At 43.2% G+C, this 24,063-nt stretch overlaps 1 protein-coding gene across 1 annotated transcript in view; it reads right to left on the minus strand.

Annotated features, from left to right (window-relative positions):
* The window catches only part of Nell1 (neural EGFL like 1), a 651,975-nt gene that overhangs the window by 532,730 nt on the left and 95,182 nt on the right, over positions 1-24,063 (minus strand). The window contains exons 5-8 of the mRNA XM_051174243.1: positions 14,510-14,582; positions 13,804-13,886; positions 7,326-7,460; positions 6,316-6,418 (exon numbers count right to left, since the gene is read on the minus strand). Coding sequence (XP_051030200.1) covers positions 6,316-6,418; positions 7,326-7,460; positions 13,804-13,886; positions 14,510-14,582 — 394 coding nt within the window. The remainder of the gene's footprint in view (positions 1-6,315; positions 6,419-7,325; positions 7,461-13,803; positions 13,887-14,509; positions 14,583-24,063) is intronic.

Consider the following 24,063-nt stretch of genomic DNA (forward strand, 5'->3'; position numbering starts at 1 on the left):
GTTAGGGTGGATGGGTGTAGGGCGGGGCTCACTGTGTGTGTGTGTGTGTGTGTGTGTGATGTAAGCACTTGTTAGGGTGGTTGGGTGTAGGGCGGGGCTCACTGTGTGTGTGTGTGTGTGTGTGTGATGTAAGCACTTGTTAGGGTGGTTGGGTGTAGGGCGGGGCTCACTTTTGTGCATGGGAAGGCCCACAGTTAATATTGTCTTTCCTCTGAGGCTCTCCACCTTTGTTTTTTGAAACAGTCTTTCACAGACCATAAATATCATCAATTTAGCTAGGCTGGCTCATCAATGAGTTTCAGGAATCTGCTTTTCTCTATGTACACACATGGCTGGGTTCACTGGTTCATGCTGCTATGTCCAACTTTTAACATGGGTTCAGGGGATCCGAACTCAGTTGTTCATGCTTGCAAAGCAGGGAGTTCACAGACTAAGCCATCTCCCCAGCCCCAAGAAATTGCTATTGAGCCAGCATCCTGATTAACTTTCCTACTTTGTGCTTTGGAATCTTAACCACACACTTAATTTTACATCTTTCTTCTGCCACAGGGCTGTGTATGCATATTTGTTAATCCTGCCTCAAGATCAGTGCCTCTCTGGGCTCATTTTTTACTAAAAATAATAGATAATGGTTAAAACTAATAAGCTCTGCTGTGGAACAAAACCTGACAAATCTTCTGATTGCCTGCTAGAAGTTATTTCTGCTACTCCATATCGCTTCAAACATCCAAAGGGTTCAGAACAAACACAGTCACAATAACAACAACTAAAGACAGAAACAGTGAAATTCCCTAAGTTATTTCTTCCGTCTTTCTTCAAAAAACAAAACAAACAAAAACCACACCCATCCCTGACTGTCCTTTACACCTCAGTGTTCTAGACACATCCATGACTGTTACTCACTGCCCCAGTGACATTCTGGGTACCCCCAGTTGACATACGCAGAAAGAACCCATCTCCAAGGCCCTGGAATTCCTATGTGATAAATTCCCACAGACCTAAACACAGCAGCTGCCAACTTGGCAAGGCGGCTCATTCCAGAGTGACAGTTCTGCTAAACGCACTCCCGTCAAGGCTGCCATCTGTTTCTTGGCAAGGGCTGGGAAATGCAGAAATTCTCCTTTTCTTTCCCTTTGGCCTCTTGCCACTCCACAATGGTATTAACACACTTGCTACCCTGTCTTGAAATATTCTGCTGGCTCCTTTCTTCTCTGGCAGGCTCATCCAGAACTCCTACCTGGAGATAAAAACGTCTTGCTGTCTATAACGCACTCAGGGACACATCCTGCGTCCACCAGGCTGATACAAAAATAAATAAATAAATAATCATCGTCTGGCAAATTTTATGCCCTCGCATCATAGGAAGCTTTGGGGGAGGATGATACCAAGCTGTGTCTGTATGTCTTCATCGCTTGCAGATGTGGCAAGGTATAGAAAGTGTGCATGGCCTGGGTACCAGTTGTCCAAGAAATAACCTCCGACAACTTTCAGGCCTGGAAACTCCCTTGCTCCTGTGTTCTTCCCTGCTCCTCTGAGAGGACCCCTTCCTTCCCTGGCATCCCCCCTCCTTACGTCTAACATCAGTCCCCATTATCCAACCTCTTGATCTCTAGCCAAAAGATGTGTTTCTGATGTCTGAGGAAATGGAAGCATAAGGTGTCAGGCCCTGCTGCCTTTGGCTGGGCCCTGGAGAATTCATTCCTACGGCTTTCGGTGTGAGCGGAAATGTAAATGGATAGCTGGAGCCCTTCGAGTCACTCCAGGGACATGCGAAGGAGAGTATTTTACAGTGTCCAACCATGAGATTGAAACCCGGCCCCAGCACGCACTTCCTCGTGACGAGCATTCTGGGATTTAGAGACAGTGTATGGCTGTTCTCTTTGCCCACAAACATCCAGCCCTTCAGATTTGACCTTGATTTCTTGAGTGCCAGTGCTGGACACTTTTGCCACGTGGTTGCACACTGAATAAACAGTTGACAGGTACTCTGCTTTTGATGTCCCTGTCAGATATGCATATGAGGTTCCTCTGTCCACATTCCAATATGCGTTCCCTCACACATGTTATCCATTCCTGGGCACTCGGTGACTTTAAATGCCAGAGACGGCACTCGGCTTTTCACATTGAAAGTGGCGGCACACAGGAAGAGCTAAACACACAAGGAGTCTCCCTTCCTCGGTAAATTAATTCACTGCGCTTCCAAACACTGGCTCTCTGACAAGATACCCACATGAGACTGGGTGTCACTAAAACATCACCAGTTCACAGATGCCAAACAGAAGGTGTCTCACACACACACACACACGCACACACACACACACACACACACACACACAAATACAAGCACACACCAAACTGTTCCTTCCCTCCGCCCTGTCTCTGTGCTTCACACTTGTCTCCTGTGGGCTCTTGTTCAGGACATGGTACCTGCTCTCTTACAGACACTGGCACAAAGCAATGCTAATATCCCAGGCCCTTTAGGTGTCTGTCACTCACAGCAAGTCCTTCTCTTCCTCTCTCCAGGCAGTCTCTGCCTGCTTGCCCATTGTCCTCTACTGGAATATGTCCAAGTCCCGTGCTTGGCCGCCGCCTCCAGCTCTGTGAAGACCGGGCCTTTTCTCACATCACCTCTCTGGGTGTGCCAGGGCCCTGCTTGACAGTTTTGGTTTTAAAAAGGTTACAAGTGTTCACCTGTGTAAGGTCATGTGTGCTGGAAACCAGCAGTCTGCTGACCCCGCCCCCTAACGATGGGCGGGACACACATGGCCATGTCATCTCTATGTCACTCATTATGGGGCTGCATAGGGGACTCAGTTATGGGCCAGTTTCCCTTTTAAACGGAAACTCTCTTCCTCTCTCTCTTTTCCCTCTCTTCCTCTCTCTCTCTCTCTCCTGCTTTCTGTTGGCCACCAGCTACCCCCTTTTTCTCTCCCCTCTCCCCCCCTTCCCAGTGCCTCTATGTCTCTCCCCTCCCCCTCACTCCCCTCTCTAAATAAACTCCTCATTCAAGCTCTATCTGCCCCATCTGCCCGGCGGGTTATTCCCCCCGCCTCGGTCACCCTCACCTGTAAGGAGTAAGGTTTTGGGCACCATATGTAAGGAGTAAGGTTTTTCCGCCTGCCGATGCTGGTCTTGTCTCGCCGCCATGCCAACCCCAGTTAACACAATGAGACTCTGTATTAGATATAATGCTGTTGGCCAGGTACTAGTTTCTTATTGGCTAGCTCTGTCTTAATTATTAACCCATTTCTATGTATTTTCACATGGTCTCCTTACCGGGGAGTGGGGCAAGCGTCTAGTCTCCCCAGTCTCTCCATCTTGACTCCTCCTTCCTCTTTCCTCCTTGTCTCCTAGTCCCGCCTATCTTGCTTTCCTATTGGCCAACAGTGCTTTATTCATTAACCAGTATGAGAAACATATTTACAGAATGACATCTCCCATCACTCACCAGCTATGGAACCTGCTATGCTTTCCCATGTGAAACCCCACTCACTTGGGACCCTCACCTGGGACCACTCACCCCCCCTTCTCCATTTTTATTCTTATAACTATAGCAAGAGAACAGCAGAGTGACTTTGGATGTCAGGCAGCACTCGGCCTTACACTTTAAAAGTGGCAGATCAGAAGAGCTAGCCACCCAAGCTTTCTCCCTTCCTTCCTTAAATTAATTCACTAAACTTCCAAGCTCCCCCTCTCTGAGCAAGACAACCACATCAAACGTGGGTGTGCCACACGAATACTGGTGTCCAAAGAGGCAAGAGGGCATCTGACCCCCTGGAACTGGAGCTACAGGCAATTGTGGGCTGTCATGTAGATGCTGGAACCCAAACCCAAGTCCTCTACAAGAATAATCAGTGCTCTTAACCATGGAGCCATGCACACGGCCCACCCCGCACCCACCCATCACCCACTAACACGCACGTGCACACACACACCATGTGCACAGCACCCCACCTCAAACCTACCAACACACACATACATACACACAAACACACACACACACACAGAGAGAGAGAGAGAGAGAGAGAGAGAGAGAGAGAGACATTGAAATTCTAATGCCATGATTTTACATGTGCATCCCTCTCTGATAAGTGCGTTCTTTCTCTCATGGGCACCTAAAAACTCCTTCTCATTCCTGAACTCTCTGCTCAGTTGTTAGCAGTGAAATTTTTCTTAAACATGCATGTGTGGCCACTGCACTAAAACTTCCCCTCTTCAATTTTAGACTCTGCAATTTGGGCTTGGCTCAGTGGGAGCCTCTTTGATGGAGAGAATGTTCTTTCACAATTATTCCAGACACTCAAACTCAAAGCTACCTAACAGAGATTTCTATTTTAAAACTAGTAAGCAATAAAAAGTCTTCCTGTCCAGATAGTCTCAACTTTTTAACTTTAGAGGTATATTAAATATTAATTTATTTTGTTTGTATTGCCACTTACTTACTCTCTGAGCACATCAAAGTATCATCAGAGTCACTGAGAAAATGAGTTTCATCTAACCAACTCGATCTGAACTCTACATAGATACAAAACTCTGCCATCATCTCTAGAATGTGCTTCAGCATCTTGGGGAAAGTGGGCAACTTTCTAGGGTCGTCTCATAACTTGATAGCTCTTCAACTAGAATACTGAAAAGCAGTCACCTCCCTTATATATAACAGGAAGAGTTAATTATATGTAACCACGGCCTCAAGGACCAGCAAATGATTCAGCAGGTAATGGTACATACTGCCCAGGCTACGATCTCATTTCCTGAACACACGGAAGTAGGGGAGAACTGACAGCCACGAGTTGTCCTCCGATTCCCTCGTGAACCGACACACGCAAACATACACACTAAATAAATAAATAAATGTAAAATTGCCTTGTAGGTGTCAGTTTGGGGCCCAATCATTCTACTTGTGGCCCAATCTTATATCAAGGAGATTCAAAATAATCACAAATGTGTGTCTGTATAAAGCACATCACCACGGAGTCTCTTACAATGGAGAAAAGTGGGAACCAACCTAGACTTTTGATGACTGAGACATACTTATACAACAGCTAAACAGTGGGAAACTGAAATCCAGAAAAGTAAGAACCACGGTCTTTAAAAGTACGAAGACACATTTAAGTGATAACGGTTAAGTCAGCCAGGCAGCATATGTAAATCCCACTTGTTTGCTTTTTTGGTGGGGGATGTTTCATTGCTCTCATTGAGTCTCTGGCAGCCCAAGCAAGCCTCAAACTCACTTTACCGATGGGGCTGGCTTTGAACTCCTAACCCCTCTGCCTCTGTGACCCCAGTGTTGGGACTGCAGGTGTGTACCACCCAGCTCAGCTGCCACATTTCTATGCAGAAGTGTTCTCTACAGATCAGGTTTTGCCGTCAGCAAAGCTAGTTTAGGATACCACTGGCCTTGTGGCCTTGGTAAATGGGGTGCTAACAGCACAAGTTACCTTACCATGAGAAGTCAATGAATTGAGCAGAAGTGTCCAGCACAGTACAGCACACAGAAGGCAGGGTTGCTCACTCTTAGTTTACCTTTTGTTTTAAATACTGTCCTCTGCAGTGGTGGTGAAGAGCAATTTCTAAAGATCTCTTTTTCATGTATACAATGATTGTGTGTGTGTGTGTGTGTGTGTGTGTGTGTGATCATGTTAGTACCAAGGCCTGTGGACCAGAAGAAATTGTCAGGTCCCTTGGAAGTGGAGTTACAGATGGTTGTAAGATGCCATGTGGGTGTTGGAAACTGAATGTGGGTCCTCTGAAAAAGCACCAAGTACTTAACCACTGAGACATCTCTTTAGCCTGAAAAGGTATTTTTAATCATCAGTACTTGGATTAGCCAACATTGAAGAAAAATGCTTCAGTGTTTGAAATTAACTTCATACTGAACATTTTAATACACATACCTTAATAATGAAATATCTGTCTAAAGTCTCAGGAAAACTAAATACAGACTTTGGACCCTAATGTGATCATTCAAGATGAGGTAGATCGAACCATATTAACTTGGGGGTTTGTAAGTTGGGGTTATATGGTCAGACTTCCAGTTCCGGCCTGGTGTTTGAGCCTGGAAAAGCACCTCGGTCACTTGAGATGTAAAGAATGAAGGACAATAACTAAGATGGGTGGGGTGGTGTTTCTGAAGAGGAGGAGCCTGTTACACAATGTCTGCTGGGGTAATGAAAGGAGCTGACATGCATGGCCCTTCTTATCCGGTGTCAGATCGACTGCCACTCTTTCAATTCCTAAATGTTAGCTGGGTTCTGAAAACAGAGGAAAATGCATAACTCTAAAAGCACAGTACTCCTGCCCTAGGCAAGTACTTACGTCTACAAACTTTACAGCACTGGCCGGAAATGTGCACAGGAAGCGAGTCTGGCGAACAGTTGAGCGGTGGACAGGACATCCTTCGGCACTCCACCGTGCCACTCTGAGAAGGCAAAGTCAAGCAAACAGGTCTCTGAGGTGTCGTCTGAAGAAGCCTGTTTCAGAGGCTTCCCTCTCATCTACAGAGCCTCGGGGAGGCTGGGCAGTGTGGGGAATCCCCAGGCCCCGCCACAAGCACAGATAAAGTATTCTCTCCCACCCAAACGAACCTGCATCACCTCAATTACTTTTCTGATAAAAATCGCTGGCTTCATCCACCTGCCCATGTGGACTAAGCAGATTAGGCTGAAAACAAAAACTCTATTTCTATGGGACACAAATAACATCTTTAGTAGACCCTGTCAATCATTTTTAAGGCTCTAACAATCCACTTTGTATTTTTCTGGACAAACAATGGCATTCTTGGGATATTTATCAAGTAATTTTCAACTGGACAGGGTTTACATACTGATTTCGGAGCGGGCTCTTTTCTGAAACTGAAGGTGTCTGCAGATGGTGGCTATTCTGTAAATCATGGAGGTGGGGCTGTCTGAAGTTCTTGGGACTATGCACACATCTTGCAAAAAAAAAAAAAGACAAGCCAAGCATTGAGAGACTGACTAGACTGTTAAAAGTATATGTTGGGGGCTTGAGAGGTACACATGACTAACATCAGTAAAGTTAAATCTTAGAATGTGCACTCTACGAGAAGAGAACAAAGGTCCATTAGGTGTGGAAATCAGAGGGACCTCTGCCTCCCTCCACACTAGACTCTCGAACTCCAGAAAGTAAGAGGCTTAAGCACAAAATTAGATCACAGAGTATATCACGAACAAGCGGACTTTAATTGCCAAGTGTTTGGAGACTGCTGGGGTTATGAAGGGGAGAGGGCATAATGGGAGCAGCAGTGTGTGCTAAGTAGCCTCGCTGCTCTCCAGACAGCGAGCTTGGGTCTTGAAACCGTGGCTTACTTTGCATGTGCAGTTCCTGCAGTTGTCACCGTCCACCCAGGAGTCTTGGTCCCTGTAGAGCAGCCCACTCACTTGGCAGGTCTTCTCACAGTGGCAGTTTTCCAGCTGACCCAGTCTTGTCTCTGCATAATTCAGCTGCAGAAAAGATTTAGTGGATGTAATTTGTGGGATTCCATTGCACTGTCCCAGCAAAGCTAGTAGAAACGAGGCGGGGGAGGGGTCTAAACAGAGGGGATGGGGGGGGGGGAATCACTGAGTAGTTTCCTGGTTCTTAGCATAATCTGTTTTCTGGTTCTCACACAGGTAGAACAGCATACTAAATGGCAGACCTGTTGTCTCCTGTGGTCTAATGAACATCAAATGAGACATTAAATGGCGTCTCTGGAGCCTCGCGGGTATCCATGACAGCGTGTGCTTACAGCACAAACTGACACAGATGTGCCGTCAGTGAGAGTGTTCCTTGGAACTAATTAGGATGTTGAGCAGAGATCTAATTGGGAAGCCCCATACACTTGCATCTGTCTCCCACCATCCCTTCTGCGCAGTTTGTAAGAGGGAAGGTATAACTTCCTCTCCGATAACAATTCCGGGGACTCACAACATGGAAAGAAAGCTATTGGAGAGCCCAGTGTCTTCGCAGATCCCTGTCCCCAAACAGAATGTCCAGGAATTCGATTGAGCATTCAGAGGAAGAGCGGTGGGGATAAGTAAACCCTCAGCTAAAATCAGAAGCTTTTCTTTGCTTGCTTGCTTGCTTGTATAGTTGTGAACAGAGGAACAGAGATAGCTCAGTAGGTAAAGCCAGGCAAGCATGAGGATGAGTTCCATCGCCAGCACCCAGGTCAAAGCTGGGGGCACCATTGTCTGTAACCCTGGGGAGAGGGTGATTGATGACAGCTGTCAAACCTTTGCAGTTCATTAGCCAGTCAAGCGAGCTGAATCAAAGGGCTCCAGATCCAAGAGGAGACTATCTCAAAAAATGGGTGGAAAGTGACTGAGGAAGACACTGACATCAGCTTCTGACCTCCCAATGTGTGTGTACATGTGTGCAAAACCCTCAAGTACATTCGAATACATCACACACACACACACACACACACACACACACTTCTCTAAGATAGGCTTTCAGCGCTTTCAAACACAGAGTCTTAATGTACAAATCCAAGGGAAATACAAAGTTAGCCATCCTCACAAAAGAAAAAGCCCTGAGAGTAATTATCTCCAGTGCTGAAGCTCTCATAACAATCCTCTCGATCTGGAATAAGAAATCTCTCCCCGCTTTCCATGCTAGATTAGTTTTCCTTGACCCAATCCTGAGCCCGTCTTAACTTCGGACATCTGAGGCCCTCCTGGCCTCACCCTGCCCTTGGCCACACTCAGCACCATCAAGTTTCCTTAACAGCTCCTCTGCCTGTGGTCCTGGTCCTTTCCTACATGTTCTTCGCCCAGCCTACTCTAGTCTTCCTTCAAGCACAGCATTGAGTCAAGGTGGAGCTCACTGGTAAAGCACCTGCTGGCGTGTGTGAAGCCTGGCTTCATCCCTGGCACCATGAAATGCAGTGTGTGAGGTGCCCATTGTGACATCCATCCAGAGAATGGCAGCCTCCCCATCCCAGCTTCCATCACATAAAGAGTGCCGTCATGAGCCTAAGTACCAATCCCTAATTTCTCTTTACCTTCTAAATCACACTTGGACTTCCAGTGCCTTGCATGTGTTCCCCTTAGACCCGAGCACCCTTTGAGCCAACGCTGGCTATTTCAAGCCAATATCTTAGGTATAATAGTGAGCCTGGGAAACAAGTCCCACCACCTTTCTTTTATCAATATTTTTATTGTGTAACGGTTTCACACCGTTATATAACGGATTTAAGTCATTGTCATACACACTTCATTCTCCCCCCTCATCCCCCTCTGTCCTCTCGGGAACCGTTCTTCTCAAGAAGACCCCTCCTGTTCCTATGTCTTCTATTTGAGTGTGACACACTGGGCTTGACTGTAGTTTCCTACCCAAGCATGGGAGGGATGCTAACTGGTGAAGGAGCAGCTCAGCAGTGGCTACACCACTGAAGAATATGATGCACACCCCATCAACTATCCACACCCACAGTGAGCCTCATGCTGTCTCCCTGTGCTGCTAAACAGCAATTCTCTCTGAAAAGCAACCCCTTGTCAAATTCTAGCCAATGGTGTGGTCGTTTGTGGCCATTTCTTTGTCCTTTTACTCCAAGCACTTGAAATGACCCAGAGGAATGTGTCCTTTGTTGCCTCCTATGGTGAGATGGCAAACCGTGGAGAAAGCAGGCCTCTCAACTACCTGTATGTCCCATGTTCACCCCCAGAGAATGGACAGACTGGCCTTGAACTCCCTACAGATCTTTCTACTATGTATGATCATTCAAAGTGTTTCATTTCATTTAAAGCTCCAGTCTAATCATAGGATTTCTACAATCTATGATAATTAAGATCTTCGGGGATTCTTTAGGAAGCACAGATAAAATACACTCCAAGAGTTTGCCAAGGTTAATAACCAAGGCACACGAACATCAAAGATAATAAAATGACAGCTCATCACTCACTATCTTTAGTCCATCTATTAGCGCCAATTTTTCCTGCATGAGCCAAACAGGAACAAAAACAGGTGAGCTAGATGTGCCTGCTAAAACCTGCAACCTGACAAGAAGTGGAACAACTCTAGTGTATGTGACTCCAAGAAGGAAATTCCTTAAAAACCCCATGACCTGAGAGGGAGCTCCAGCTACTGAAGTTCTGTGACCCTCTAGGAGCTTCCTTGAGATTGGCCTTAGTGAGGACCAGTGCCCACCCAACACCACTGAGCTATGTCCGTCTGTGAGGCTCCAGCCCTAAGAAACCCGGTTTTAACTCAATGCATTTTGTTTTCCTCTCTGAAGTTTCTTTTGACTTTTAATATGTTTAGCTCTTTCTAGCAACATGGAAAAAAAAAACCCTAATCTCTATAATAAAGTGTAACAGAAAGATATCAAAGGCAAAGGGATATTAACGTAAAAAAAATCTAATTTTTCAAAGACATTTAATATGTAATCTTGCCTTCTTTCCCTCTGTTAAATCCTATAACAACAATAAAGGAGAAAAACAGCTCTGAGTCAAAAAATGAATTACATTTTCTGCCATTGGTGGGAGCACGCTGAATTTATACAAATTCATTTTCAAAAGCTATTTCTACACAACTCCCTCTCTCTGAGATCCCAAATAGATATGGTTTCAGGTCTGCATCTCCGTTGTGTTTACCTCTGTAAATACTTATCTAAGCAACCATGGCCTGAATCATTTATTCCTAGCTCCACACATTTGAAGTGGAAGGCCTTTTTACAGGAAGGAAGAGGTCAGTGAATGGATACCAGTCCATCGGTCTGTACAGTAGATTGCCTTTTCAGTTTGTAGTACGATTTGGTGCTTGTTATATGGGTGGGTGAAAATGTAAACCATTGTTAAACCCTTAAGCTTAATTGGAAAATCATCACTGAGTTCCTCCAAACAAGAAAGTTCTCAAGATTAAATAAGTCACAGCTTAAAATGCTACTCTAACTGGGACTTGATTTGCCCACACGGATTTTAGAGATGTAAACAAAAGTAATGAATAAATTCCAGGTCTAGGAGCTAGCGGGTTGTTACAAGTAAAGCTGCTCATCATCAAGCATAGCAACCTGATTTCCATTGCTAGAAAACACATGGTGGCCAGATAACCTCCCAGAGGTAGTTATATGACCAACACATGCACATTGTGCCATGTGCACATGTGTGCATATAAACACAAATAAGTGAATAAGTGTAATCTTAGAAATGAATCTCCAGTCTTTGAGGATTTAGTCAGCTCTGATTAATATCTTCTAATTCAGTATCACAGAATTACAAAATCCAAATATCAAACCCACCAACAAATGGGCTTTAATGAAAGGAAAAGATGGTTTCAAGGGACGGAGTAATGTGAAGTTTGATAACAAACTAAACTAAGCTCTCAGAATTACTGGGAAAACTGAAGGGATAGCACACACACCCAAATACATTTTGGGCCAAGCACATAGAAACTGCTCAACAAGTTCAGCTAATGAATGAGTTTCCAGTTTCTTCTCTATCAATGCTTGGGTTCCATAGGTCAAATCTTGTCTACCATTGATTTTTGAACAGCCCAAAAGCTAAGAATGGTTTTCACATGCTTCAATGATTATATTTTAGGTTATATATGATTATAGTATAAATAAAACAAGTATATGCACAGAATCCATATCCTCAGTTTTACCTCTTGGCCTGTCAAAGTCCACAATTAGCTAGGTGTGAGTATGTGTGTGTGTGAGTGTGTGAAGGAAGAAAGTTTGGTGGCTTGCATGCTTTCTGTGCAAGCTTGAAAAACTAACTGCCTTGGTATCTCTATTGCCCAGGTAAGAAGCCATGTGTTCTGACACGTTTATAATATTAACAATGGGGTTGCAAAGGCAGGCGGATTTCTGGGGCTCACTGGACAATCAATTGATGAGACCCACTGTAGATTCCAAACAATGCAGTGGAAACGGGAGAATTCCCTTGCAAAATTATACATCTGTCTTGTTTGGAAAGAACAACTTATAACCCTTCAAAGTGCCAAGGGAGTGGGTTTCGAAGGTGAATGAGCCACTTTCAGCTTGTAATTCCCCACAATTAAATGTATTCCACTTCACACACGCCCATTTTACATAATAATGCTTGAAGGGCAGAGTTCATTGTGGCTCCTAGACACCGTACAGCTCAAAAGGGGAAAATGGCATCGACCGTGGGGGGAATGGGAAAGAAAAGAGCATAGCGGGAGTGAGGACGGAGGCCAGCCATCACCTGAGGCTGAGTGGCATGTGTCTTGTTCTAAAAATCTGCTAGCATGCTAAAATATAATTACCAGTATTGAGATCAAGCTGCTGCCGACAATGTGACATAAAAGCTTCTATGTGCCACAAGCTGGGATGGCGAATAATTGCCCGCGATTCCAATTTCCTCCACACTGTCAAGGTGAAAAGCTAATGCTTTAGGACTCCAGCCTCAGTCTCCATCTTTCTCATTACAAAAACTATTCTTTCTTTCCAGAAAAAGAAAAAAAGAGAGAGAGGATTTAGCTTGGGACACTGGCAAGACAGTTTGGTGGCTTACTTGCTTGCTGTGCAAGCTTGAGGACCTGCCTTGGTGTCTCCATTGCCCAGGTTAAAAAGTCATGTGTGCTGGCATGCTTCTAATATCAACAATGAAGATGCAGATACAGGGGCATTTCTGGGCTCACTGGCCAACGAATACCGTCATTTGGCGAATTCCAGGTATAGTGAGAAACTGTGTCAAAAACTAAGGTGGGAAGTGACTCTGGTAGATAGCCTTACCACTATGCATGGGTGCACCCACTTACATGCACACACACACACACACATACACACACATACACGCATACACTTGAAGAAGACGCCATGGCCAACAGTCTAGTTTGAGATAGGAAGGTTGTCAGTCACGGTATGATCGATGGCTCCCAATCACTTTGCCACATCACCCTACATTTCCACATGCCACAGCTGAGGGCCAGCAGCAGTCAGCCACGTAGCATGGGACTAATGTATCATTTCCACTGTTATTAAAATTCTTACTTCCACAGAGTATAATGTCTCTTAGGCCCAACCTAATTCATCCTTTGCCCTAGGCCAGAATCCATGTCCAGGGCTAATCACTGCCACAACAACAGCACTGTTTTTATATTGTTTTGTTTTTAATTTCAGTGTTCTTTTCCATAAGGCTTTGGCTTTTCACTTGAAGCCATACTTCACAAATATATATGAAAGCTCCTAATTATTTACGTTTTGGTCAGAGCTTCACAACATCATCATTTCTGAGGGATTGGTTTGCTCATCATTGCTTCTTTGTGTCTTACAGGGTCCCAGGAAAATCCCAGAAGCATATACAATGTCTGCTGTATGAATGATGGAGTGTGTATTCTGCGTGACACAACTGGAGGTATCTTTGCCCCTTCACTTAACCCAGAACCAGTCTGAAAATGAGTCACTTATTAGAAGCTTGATGTAATGCCTTCGAATGACAGAAATCTGCTGTTTTACCCTCCTGATAATTATCAATTATTCTTACATCCAAAATGCATTAGCTCACAAGCTGCAGTGACTTCTACCCATTTATCATCTCTCATTGTTACCGCTTTCATAGACACTGGGTAAATTCTTTTTCCATCGACAAGGAGCCTACAGTGGTGCTGATGTTTTCTCCTTCTCAACACTTCTCAGGAAAGCCATTGTGATCCAGCCTAATCTTATCAAAGGCCTCAGTCACTGTGCTTACTACAGGTAGTCCCATCTCAAGCAAAACCCAAACATTCTGTCATACCGCTTTACACATGCCAAGCTAAAAGTGATCCGATTAAAACAGATTGTTCTGAATTCTAGACAGGACACAGAGACAGAACATCGCTATGCATTTAGACACCTACTTTTGCAGTCATCTTTGCCAAAAGCTCTTGCAAATCCATTATTCCTTGAACCAGGCTCAGGAAATCGCTGCATGTTGGGCAAGCTCAAAAAAGAAAACAGAAGGTGTGTGTTGATCTTGTGCTCACACAAGAAAGAGAAATTTGAAACAAGATTAATTTAAAAACACAAGGAGTTTTGCTTCCTTGAGATTAAAATTTGAGAGAAATGCCACAGGATTTCTGGTCCTGATACTGTTTCCCCCATTTTTATTAATGATTAAAAGATAGAAAAGTAGAGGCAATTAACTGAAAAGAACATATTTTTAAAATGATGCTCATATGTATTAAAAGGTGACTCTTAAAAAGAGGAAATTCTCCAAGAAGTAACTCACACCCAGTTCAAAAATTTAAAGAATAGTTTTATGATAAACATATTTTTACACTAAACATGTATTTATATAGCATATTAAATGTATCTTTTGTTATAATACATAGAACTCATTGTCTAATCTTTTCTTACCCCTAAACTATAATTTTGTAAATAACACAAAATCTTTTTTCAAGCTTGAAAGACACAGTAATATCTATGACAGATAATCCTTTTACTGTTTCCATCCTCTCCAAAGTCAATCTTATATAATGTATGCACATCCTTCCCGATGTTTTTGTTTAACACTAGAAATAAGTCATGTAATGTTAAATTCAGAAATGCCTAAGTGCGACTTACTGCGATTTAGGTTGGGACACTGTGTGATGAACCCATTCGGCATGAAGATGATCTTCCCATCTTGGATGATCCCCTGACAAAGAAGAGATAGGGACAATTAAGCTGACAGTTTCCAGTGGCTCCCTACAGCCCCACATCCATGCCGACCAGATGGTATTTAGCAAGACTAGTTCACTCAGAAGGCAAGTCAGCCGGCCAGCACCATTCCACTGTTCCAAATCAACCCTTTCTAGAAACCCTTTGTATGTTCATCTTAAGAAGACCATAGTCAACTCCATCTGGTTGATATTTCCAATCACATCACCAAGGATGCATTAGGAAGTATCTGTATTCATAGACTATCAGATTAAAAAGACATTGTAGAATACAAACTCTTTTATGTCCTGACCTACCTGTAATATTGAGTAATGATGATTTACAAGGGTTTTTTTTTAAATGGGAATGTGAACAGTGTGTGTACATATGTGTATGAATGTGGGCACAAGTGTGAGGGTGTACATGCATGTACATGTATCCATTTGAATGTAGAGGTCAAGTATCTTCTTGAATCTGTATGTATTGATGTTCCTCACTTCACTTAAACCCAGAGCCCTGTGGCTACTTTAGCTACTCAGCCAGCTCTGGGCATCCTGTCTCCGCCTCTAATACACTAGGATGACAAGTAGGTGTCCACACCCAGTCAGCATTTACTAGGTGCTGGGACTCCAAACTCCAGTCCTCAAGTTTTCACAGCAAGTACTTTACCCATGGAGCCATATTCCTAATCCTGATAAATGCTTCTATCGATCCATTTAGTTATGGAAATAAAATTAGACATCAAAGATAAATTAAGCAACAACTTTCACTCCAACTAACAACACTCAGTCTTTGTAGGGGTCTTAAAACTTGCTCAGCATCTCTGAGAAGGAGCTGCTTTCACACTACAGTTCAGTCGGGATGAAAAGACCAAATTTAAGGTCTCTCAAAGAAAACATTGGCTTGGCTTTGGGATTTTTCAAGCTAAATTTAAGATTCTGTTTTTAGAGGGGATTTTTTTTTTCTTTAAATCTACTGTAAGAGATAGAAGAGAGCAGATGGTATATACGGACGCTGGTTCCGAATATTGAGCTCCATCTATAAATGAAATATAGGCTTAAGATAGTGTGCAAGTCTTTGGAGAGAGCAACATTTAACATTTATGTGCATGCTTTCTAAACAAGGCAATCAGCATGTGTTGCCCCCTTTCTACTGTTGCAATATAAAACTTACCTGGGAGCATTAATGGAAATAACGGGATCAGGGCAAATCAACAGCACAAGTGTGCCCTCTTCTTCACCTCAGTCTTTGGGCAGGGAGCAGTGCTCACAACCCTGAAGGAAGATGGCTTCACCATGGGAGGGGAACCTGTTACTGCTCGCCACCATTAATTCATAACTTCCTACAGTGATTAACTTCTCAGCTTCTCTTGGACATGCAGATGTTCCATCTTTCAAAGCCAAACTATTGCTTCAAGAGGCAGGACAACTTTAAAACACATTGGAACTTCAAAACCGACTCTGTCAGGCAGTGGTGGTACACACCTTTAACCTCAGAACTCATGAGGCTGAGGCAGGTGGATGTCCATGAGTTGAAACCCAGCCTGGTCTACAGAGTGAGTGCCAGGACACTCAGAGCTGTTACACAGAGAAACCCTGTCTTGAAAATCAGTTTAGATAGATAGACAGACAGAGAGACAAAATCTATGCTTAGAAGTTAGGGGAAAACAGTTTCTAGATCCTGAGTCTGGCTTGCTATGAGGACTGCACAAAAAGAGAGCAACCTTCTCTGAGCATCTGTCATCTGGAAGGAGATGCTGCATCTAAAAGCTAACAATTCCTCTAACACAAGATTTGGGTGAATTTAACAGGGATCTGAATCCACACTGTCACCTATGAGACCTCCTGTTTTTTAATTGCTTTTCCATTAATGTATATAATGTGTATGCAGAAATATATGCTTATATGGACAAAACTGTTGGTTTCCATTAAAGGAAAGACCACTACAGAAAATCAAATGCCATGTTAGAAAACATCTGATTATAAGAAACCAGAACAGGACTGTGTAGACGAGGAAAAAAGTCTAAGTAAAGGATGGGACAACAAAGAATAATGGAAAGAAAAGAAAAAGAAAACTGTTGGACATTCTCTCCAGTGCAGAACCTCGTGTGTGTGAAAGATGTAATAGAAGAGGGTCATATATGTGGTGGAGAAGGAAAACTGTAGGAGAAGAGAGAGGACAGCAGAGAAAAATAGGTGAAGATAGCAGGATACTTATGTAAAACTTCCATAGAGTCTGTTGTTGTATAGATTTATTAAAATCTAGAAAATGTTGCATGTAGTATGAAGTACGATATAATTTAAAATACAAAGCAAAACTATAATCTTAAACTTATTTTTAAAAAAGAAAATAACTATGTAACCAAGTAGATTCTAGATACATTTAGAATAATCAGCCATGCTAGTTTGCCCAATATGTAGAGGCTTTGTAGTACAAAGGATATCTTATTACTAAAACTGATGAATCCCAAGGCAAACCAAGAGTACTGGTCAACCTTGGTGATACAGAGAGATGCAGAAGACACACATGTACCAGAAGACTAGTCCCATTCATTCCTGTCAGAGGAGGTTGGATAATTCACAGGAAGAGTTCTCAGAAATATGTTTTATATAAATCATCTCTCTCCCACAAAATGGAAAATCACCTTCAGAAGATGAGACACCTATTGGCCTAACAGCAATAGAGGGCATAATAGCTTTCCTTGGTCTTCTTTGAAATGACCTTACTCATTTTAGGGAAAAAAGTTACAAATTACTTCCTACTACCCTTCCTTGCTTCTGATTTTTCTCTTTTGATCTCTGGTGTGTGTGTGTGTGTGTGTGTGTGTGTGTGTGTGTGTGTGTGTGTGTGTGACACACAGATTATTAGGTGAAGGTCAATGAAGCTGACTTGGAAAAAAAGCTGAAATAAGGGCTGACAGCTTTCCAATGCTCATTAACACAAAAACCCAAAGCACTTGGAGTTTCTTCTGAGAAAAAAGTCATAGGGGTCAGCCCACACGTGGGCATGAAAACTTGTTCTTGCCACATAAATCAAGATGTTAACTTGACGCAGAATGGATAAAAATCGATACTTGTTTGAAAGGAAGCTGGAGATAGGACAGCAGTACCATCTGAAACTCACAAAAAGGTGGGTGTAAACATGTATAACCCACAAGAGAGTGAGTGTGATTGTGCGTGTGTGCTATGCAGAAGTGTGGATGTGAATGAGCATGTGAACTAGAAGTGTGTGTGTGTGTGTGTGTGTGTGTGTAAAACTGGCAGAGATATGGGTATAGATGTGCATGTGCATCAGCAAAGTGTTGCTATAAATACTCATGTAACCCACAGAAGTTTCTGTGCGAGTGTCAATGTGCCCACAAAAGTGTGTGTATAATGAATGTAACTCACAGACATCTGGGTGTAAATATGCACACTTGGGATACAGGGAGTGCTGGCATTCCACCTCCTCCCTACTATAAGGACCAGAAGTTCTAGCATTGACTCACCATACAGTGAATAAACATTGATGACATAGGACTGGACTACCTTAGTTTGCTTTCTGGTGCTGTGGTAAACATTCTGACGGAGGGAAGGGTTTATTCGTCTTAAGTGTCCATCATCAAGGGAAGCCAGAGCAGGAACCTGGGGGCAAGAACTGAAGCAAAGACCAGGCTTGCTTCCCTGTTTTTCTCAGCCTGCTTTCTCATATAACCCAGGCACACCAGCCTAGGGATAGTACAGTCCACAATGGACTGAGATCTCCTACACTAACTAGTAAGCAGATTTAAAACTTCTCACATACATGCCCAATAGTAGGTGATTCTTCAATTGAGATTACATTTTCCCAGGTGACTCTAGTTTGTATCAAGTTGAGGAAAACTAACCAGCACAATTGTCTCCTTGTTAACTTTACACACAAACATACCACCATGAAACTACTTTCTCTTTCTTGTGCATCCCCAAGATTTCATGTTACTATCACAATAAAAACAAAAACAAAAACAAACCAAAGTCTAACTTCTAAAGTCCCACACATCTTTAAAAATTTCATCAGTTTAAAAGTTCAATGACTTTTGTGCTGGTGGCACATGCCTTTAATCCCAGCACTCAGAGAGACAAAGGCAGGCAGATCTCTGTGAGTTCAAGGCCAGCCTAGTCTACAGAGCAAGTTCCAGGACAGGCTCCAAAACAATACAGAGAAACCGTGTCCCGAAAAACCAAACAAACAAAAATGTTTAAAGACTTTTAAAAACCAAAGACTCTTAGCTGTAAGTTCTGATAAAATAAAATGAGTTGAATACTTTTTTCCAAAATTGAAGAAATTGAACAGAAAAACAAGCATTCTTCAAACCAAAATCCAGCAGTGTAGCTCCAAAACCTGTATCTCAATGTCTGGCATCTGAAACTCACTCACAATTTTCTGGTATCCCAAGGGCCTTGGAAGATCAAACTCTCCAATTCTGCCATCCACAGCATACACACCTTGTCTTGTAGGCTGACTCCATTCCATACCTATAGAGTCCTTGGTGATTATCCTATGGTCTTATCATCAATAATATGCTAGGGTCTGTTGCAAATATTATTTTAGGATGTGTTACATTCATTTACACTGTGGAACATTTGTTTAATGATGCAAAGATATGTTGCATTTCTTTTTGTGCATTTGTTTAACTCTGTGAAGCTATGTTACTTTGCCTGTCTAAAGCATCTGATTGGTCTAATAAAGAGCTGACTGGCCAATAGCAAGGCAGGATAAAGGCTAGGCGGGTCTGTCAGATGGAGTAAATGGAAGGAGAAAAAAGATCTAGGAGCATAAGGAGGAGAACTCCAAGGGTCATCCACCCAGCTACACAGCAAGCCACAGAATAAGAAGTAAAGAAAAATACATAGAAAGATAAAAATTCAGAGACAAAACATAGATTGGATAATTTAAGTAAAGAAACGCTGGCAAGAAATAAACCAAGCTAAGAGCAGGCAATTATAAGAAAGAAAAAGCCTTCATGTGTATATTTATTTGGGAGTTGGGTGGTGGTTCATTCCCCCATAGCTTCTGTCCTCTCTCAGTGACAAGCCTCAGCTTCTCTCTAAGATCCACCCCCTCTTTGGGTCTTCACTGCAACCAAGGCTGTACCTCACAGATGGCCTCTCTCCATTGAGATTCCAATGCTGCCTCAGAGTACCAAGCTTCAGTCCTCAGAGTACCTTTCAATCCTACAGCTTTCATGACACCAAAATCACCAAGTGTGACTGCCAGCTTGAGACACAGCCTTGGCCCCCTCTTGGCCCCCTGTGTGTGCTAACCTTGAGGAAATACTCCAGAATTCTCAGAAGATTCCTACTCAACAATGCTCATCTCTTGATAACCACAGCTGATTTTTCTGTCCCAGTTAACCAGCATCTTTTATCCCCCACAAAAGCAAATGTTTCATTTTCAGAGGTTCTTTTTTTCCCCCTTACAAAATTTATTATGGTTATCATTTATAAATAGCCATCTTAAACATATGTTTACAGCATAATTACATCATTCCCCCCTTTGTTAGTCCCAACGATGTGAAGAGAAAGACCACTGACCCAAATCATCATGACCAAATTAGTTAGAGCAATCTTTTTTATTCCTGTACATGAGATGCCTCTCCCCTAAGGTAGAGTTCAAGAGGTCAGCCTTGGATGTGAAAAAGACAAGGATTTTAAAGTTCGGGGGTATGAGGTTTCCAAATGGGGGATCTGGCATGCAAAACAGGCAAGATTACAGGAGCAGAACATAACCATAACAAGTTAGTCATAATGACCTCCTGAAACAAAGATCTATTGAAACATGGTCATAACAAAGTAGTCATGTCAAAACAAGGCAGTCGTGACAACTTTTTGAAACAAAGGTAAGGTTGCAAAATGGCTATAACTTCTTGAAACAAAGACATGGTTGCTGTTTTCTGGAATAGACGGTACGGAACCATTTGTAGTTAAGGTTATAGGTGGGGCATAGTTCAATCCTTAAGAAACAGAATTTCAATCATAAACAGGAATAAGCCTAATTTGTCTTTACCATAAGATGACTTCCAAGCCTAAGATGGAGGTAGGCTGGTTTATCACCTTCCCTTTCTTCCATCCAACCTCTCCCATGAAACTTAAGGCTTTGATACTTTCAATAGCTTTCCTAAACCAAACAGTACAGATTTTCTAACCCCAAACCGACACTGGGGTGCTACACAATGCCAAAGCTTAAAATATGTAACTGTGGTACTTTGAATGTAATTGATCCCCATAAGCTCATACAGAGTTGTGGTTTATTGGAGTTGGTGTGGCCTTGTTAAAGGAAGTGTGTTACTGTGGGTTAGGCTTTGAGGTCTCCTTTGCTCAAGCTTCACTCAGTGTGACAAGCAGACTACTTCCTATTGCCTTCGGGTCAAGATGCATAACTCTCAGCTCCTTCTCCAGAACCGTGTCTGCCTGCATGCCGCCATGTCCCACCACGATGGTAATAGACTAAACCTCTTAAAATGTAAGTCACCCCAATTAAATGTTTTCCTTTATAAGAACTACCATAGTTATGGCATCTCTTCGCAGGAATAGAAACTCAAACTAATGCAATAACTTAGGATCGGGACACTGAAGTCATTTCAGCAAGAGGAGCTCTTAACTTCAGTGTCCCGACCCTAAGTTATTGCATTAGGCTGAGTTCACCCACATACCACCATCACATTTATTATGTCTTTGTCCATGGAGCTACACCTCACAGGGTGTGAAACCCAAGTGAACTCCTAAAGTGCGGAGCCCAAGTATTTGCCATTGGTCAGGATGGAAGGCAGACAAGGAATCCACTCTCTTCCTCTTCTTTAATCCACCTGTTGCCAGCTCCACCTCCTGCAGACAGCTTGCCCTGAAACTGGAAAATAAATCCCCACCAATACATGTTATGTTTGGGTTTTTAATGTTTGTGAAACTAACTCCCATTATTTCCAACATTTTTTGAAGTTCACTAAGAAAAATAGAAAGATATAATATAAAAAAAAATCAGAGAATGATGCCATTATGACCCTCTTATATACAGGATAATTGAGATTAGCAAACCCTCCTAGACATTCAGCACTCTCTAACACAAAATGGAAGCTGCTGTAAGGCCAAACAAATGCTAATTCTTTCTTAACGCTCTTATTTCCCTGCAGATCTCTGTTTACATTGAAGGAACTGGTTCTGGGGGTTTTTTTGTGTGCTAAAAACACTGAAACAAATTGCTCTGAAAGGGAGAGGAAAGCGGTGGGAGCAGCGTTTCCTGCCAGGCATGTAAATATATGGATGAAGATGTGTTCCGTTTATAAGCTGGCAGAGACCCAAGCATTGACTACAAGATCATGGAAAGTAAGAGCTGGTGAGGAGCATTCTCAATGCAACCCATCGCCTATCTCTGCCCCGAAGACAGTGAATAAAATATCCCAGCTTGCATAAAAGCCAAGAAAGACACTTGTCGGCTTTCGTTATGATCCATAAAAACTGTCAGCTCATTAGCATATCATTAGCTGCCCTGCTGTTTCCGAAGTCTTAACGCAGAGAAATATTAATCTATAAATGTCTACACTTCCCAGTGCTGCGGTTCCAGCTTCCTGCATGAAAGGGAAAACGGGAATTAAGAACGGGAGGAATCCAATACAGCTTCTTTTGCTTTGTGCCTATAAGCATATGTTTACCATCTGCGGGATTATGGGAAGCAGCTGAGGTGAGGAAAACAGCTGCTGTATTAAGGGGAGTAGCAATCAATTTTCCTTTGCAGTGACAGCTCAGCTGTTAGAGGAGAAAGCCATGACCAGGTAAGAGAAAGCATTCCGGGCTGGGGATATTCTAGGTAGAGTGCTTGAAGCCCCGGGTGGAATTCCCACACCGCTTTAACGAGGGGCTTGGTGGGTTATGTCCATAATTCCAGAATTTTAGCATTACAGGTGGGAGGATCAGAAGTTCAGTGTCATCCAGCCTGGATTACATGAGACCCTTGGTGGGGTTTAAGCAAAGTAAGAGGAAAAAGGAAAGACTTTCAGGAGAGAAAAACCAACCTCGACTTGTGCAAAATGCTTTGGATGGGAATCTTCCTGGATTAGAAACTGTCAGAACACTCGGTCCTCTTCTCTTTATCCTCACTCCCTTTAGATCGTTTGAGAAGAGGAAGTTCAGTCTGGCTTTGGGCTCCCTACAACCAACTGAGCATGATCTAGAACTTCTGATCTTCCTGAATCTATCTGCCTCTCAAGCACTGGAATTACAGGTGTGTACTGCCAGTCCAGGTTTATGCAGTACTAGAGTTTGAATCCGGGGCCTACCTTCTAAGCTCTATCCCCAGCCCCCACAGTCAACCTCTGAAGCATCCCAAACTCGCTGTACTTCCTCTAGGCTTAGTCATCATTTTTAATGCTCTGAAATAAGAGCACAAACAGCTAAAATGCCTGACAGTGAAATTGAGTGGGTAGCCAACCATCCCAGTAATGAAAATCTGTGACAGTCATGTCTCTCTCTACTGGATAGCTATTTGCTCAGAAAGACATTGTTCTGAGGTACTGAAAATCCAAGGATGTGCGCATGTTTCACAGGGGACTCATCAGTGATATGCAGGCTTGTGTGCCACTCACCAAGGCCATGCCTCATCCTATGCATCCACTTCTGACACCAGACATTGAGGTTTAATAAGGATCAGGAGAAACAGAGAGGCCCAATCGATGTTTATTCAGGGAGAAATAACTCGCAACACAGACAGATGAACACCAGCAGGTTCCTGGTCCCAAGGATGCCTCTGGATGCTCTCCTGTCCCTGTGCTGTAAGCAAGAGAGCTCCCGGCGCCCCTTTCTTGGGCTTAGTTCCCCCAGGTAACATCCGCACCTGTCCCCACCCCCAATGGGTGTGGTCTGTGCCACAGGTGCAGACAAAGTGAGTATCTCACTACATGCTTCTGAATCTGAGTAGCTGTTAACCCACTCTCTGTGACAATCTACCAGGGCTTGACACACGAGATGCTCTTGCCTCACTTTGCCAAAGAAGTGACACGTTAATATTTAAAAGTAGAAAATAATGTTATTTTAGCCTGAAACAAATCATGTGCATTTAACTCCAGAGCAATAAATAGAGCAGGTGTGCGTCTTGGGCCCGGGAGGCAGAATCCCCAGGATGAATGTGTAAAGCCCTAAGATGTGTTGACTCTCAAGACGTGGCTGCCTCCTCTTCAGGCAGAGTTTTGCAGCACTGAATTAATCAAGAGGTAATTTCTGTTATGAGACACTGACATATTCCCTGTACCCAAGTCATAATACCTCATCAATGGATGGCCAGAAGCACTATCTAGTGCCCAGAATTCTGAGGAGATGAAACCTGAAATCCCTGTGAGCATCCCTCTGAATTCATACTACTCCTGGAAGGCAAGGAAAACCATCCTGCTACCCAGGGGAATAGGCATGTACAACAGCCAGCCTCTTCTATCTCTCTCCCCAACAATCAACCGTTTCCTAGCCCTGGAAATCCAG

The sequence above is a fragment of the Phodopus roborovskii genome, unplaced genomic scaffold (assembly GCF_943737965.1).
Source record: "Phodopus roborovskii unplaced genomic scaffold, PHOROB, whole genome shotgun sequence".
NCBI classification, from domain to species: Eukaryota; Metazoa; Chordata; class Mammalia; order Rodentia; family Cricetidae; genus Phodopus; species Phodopus roborovskii.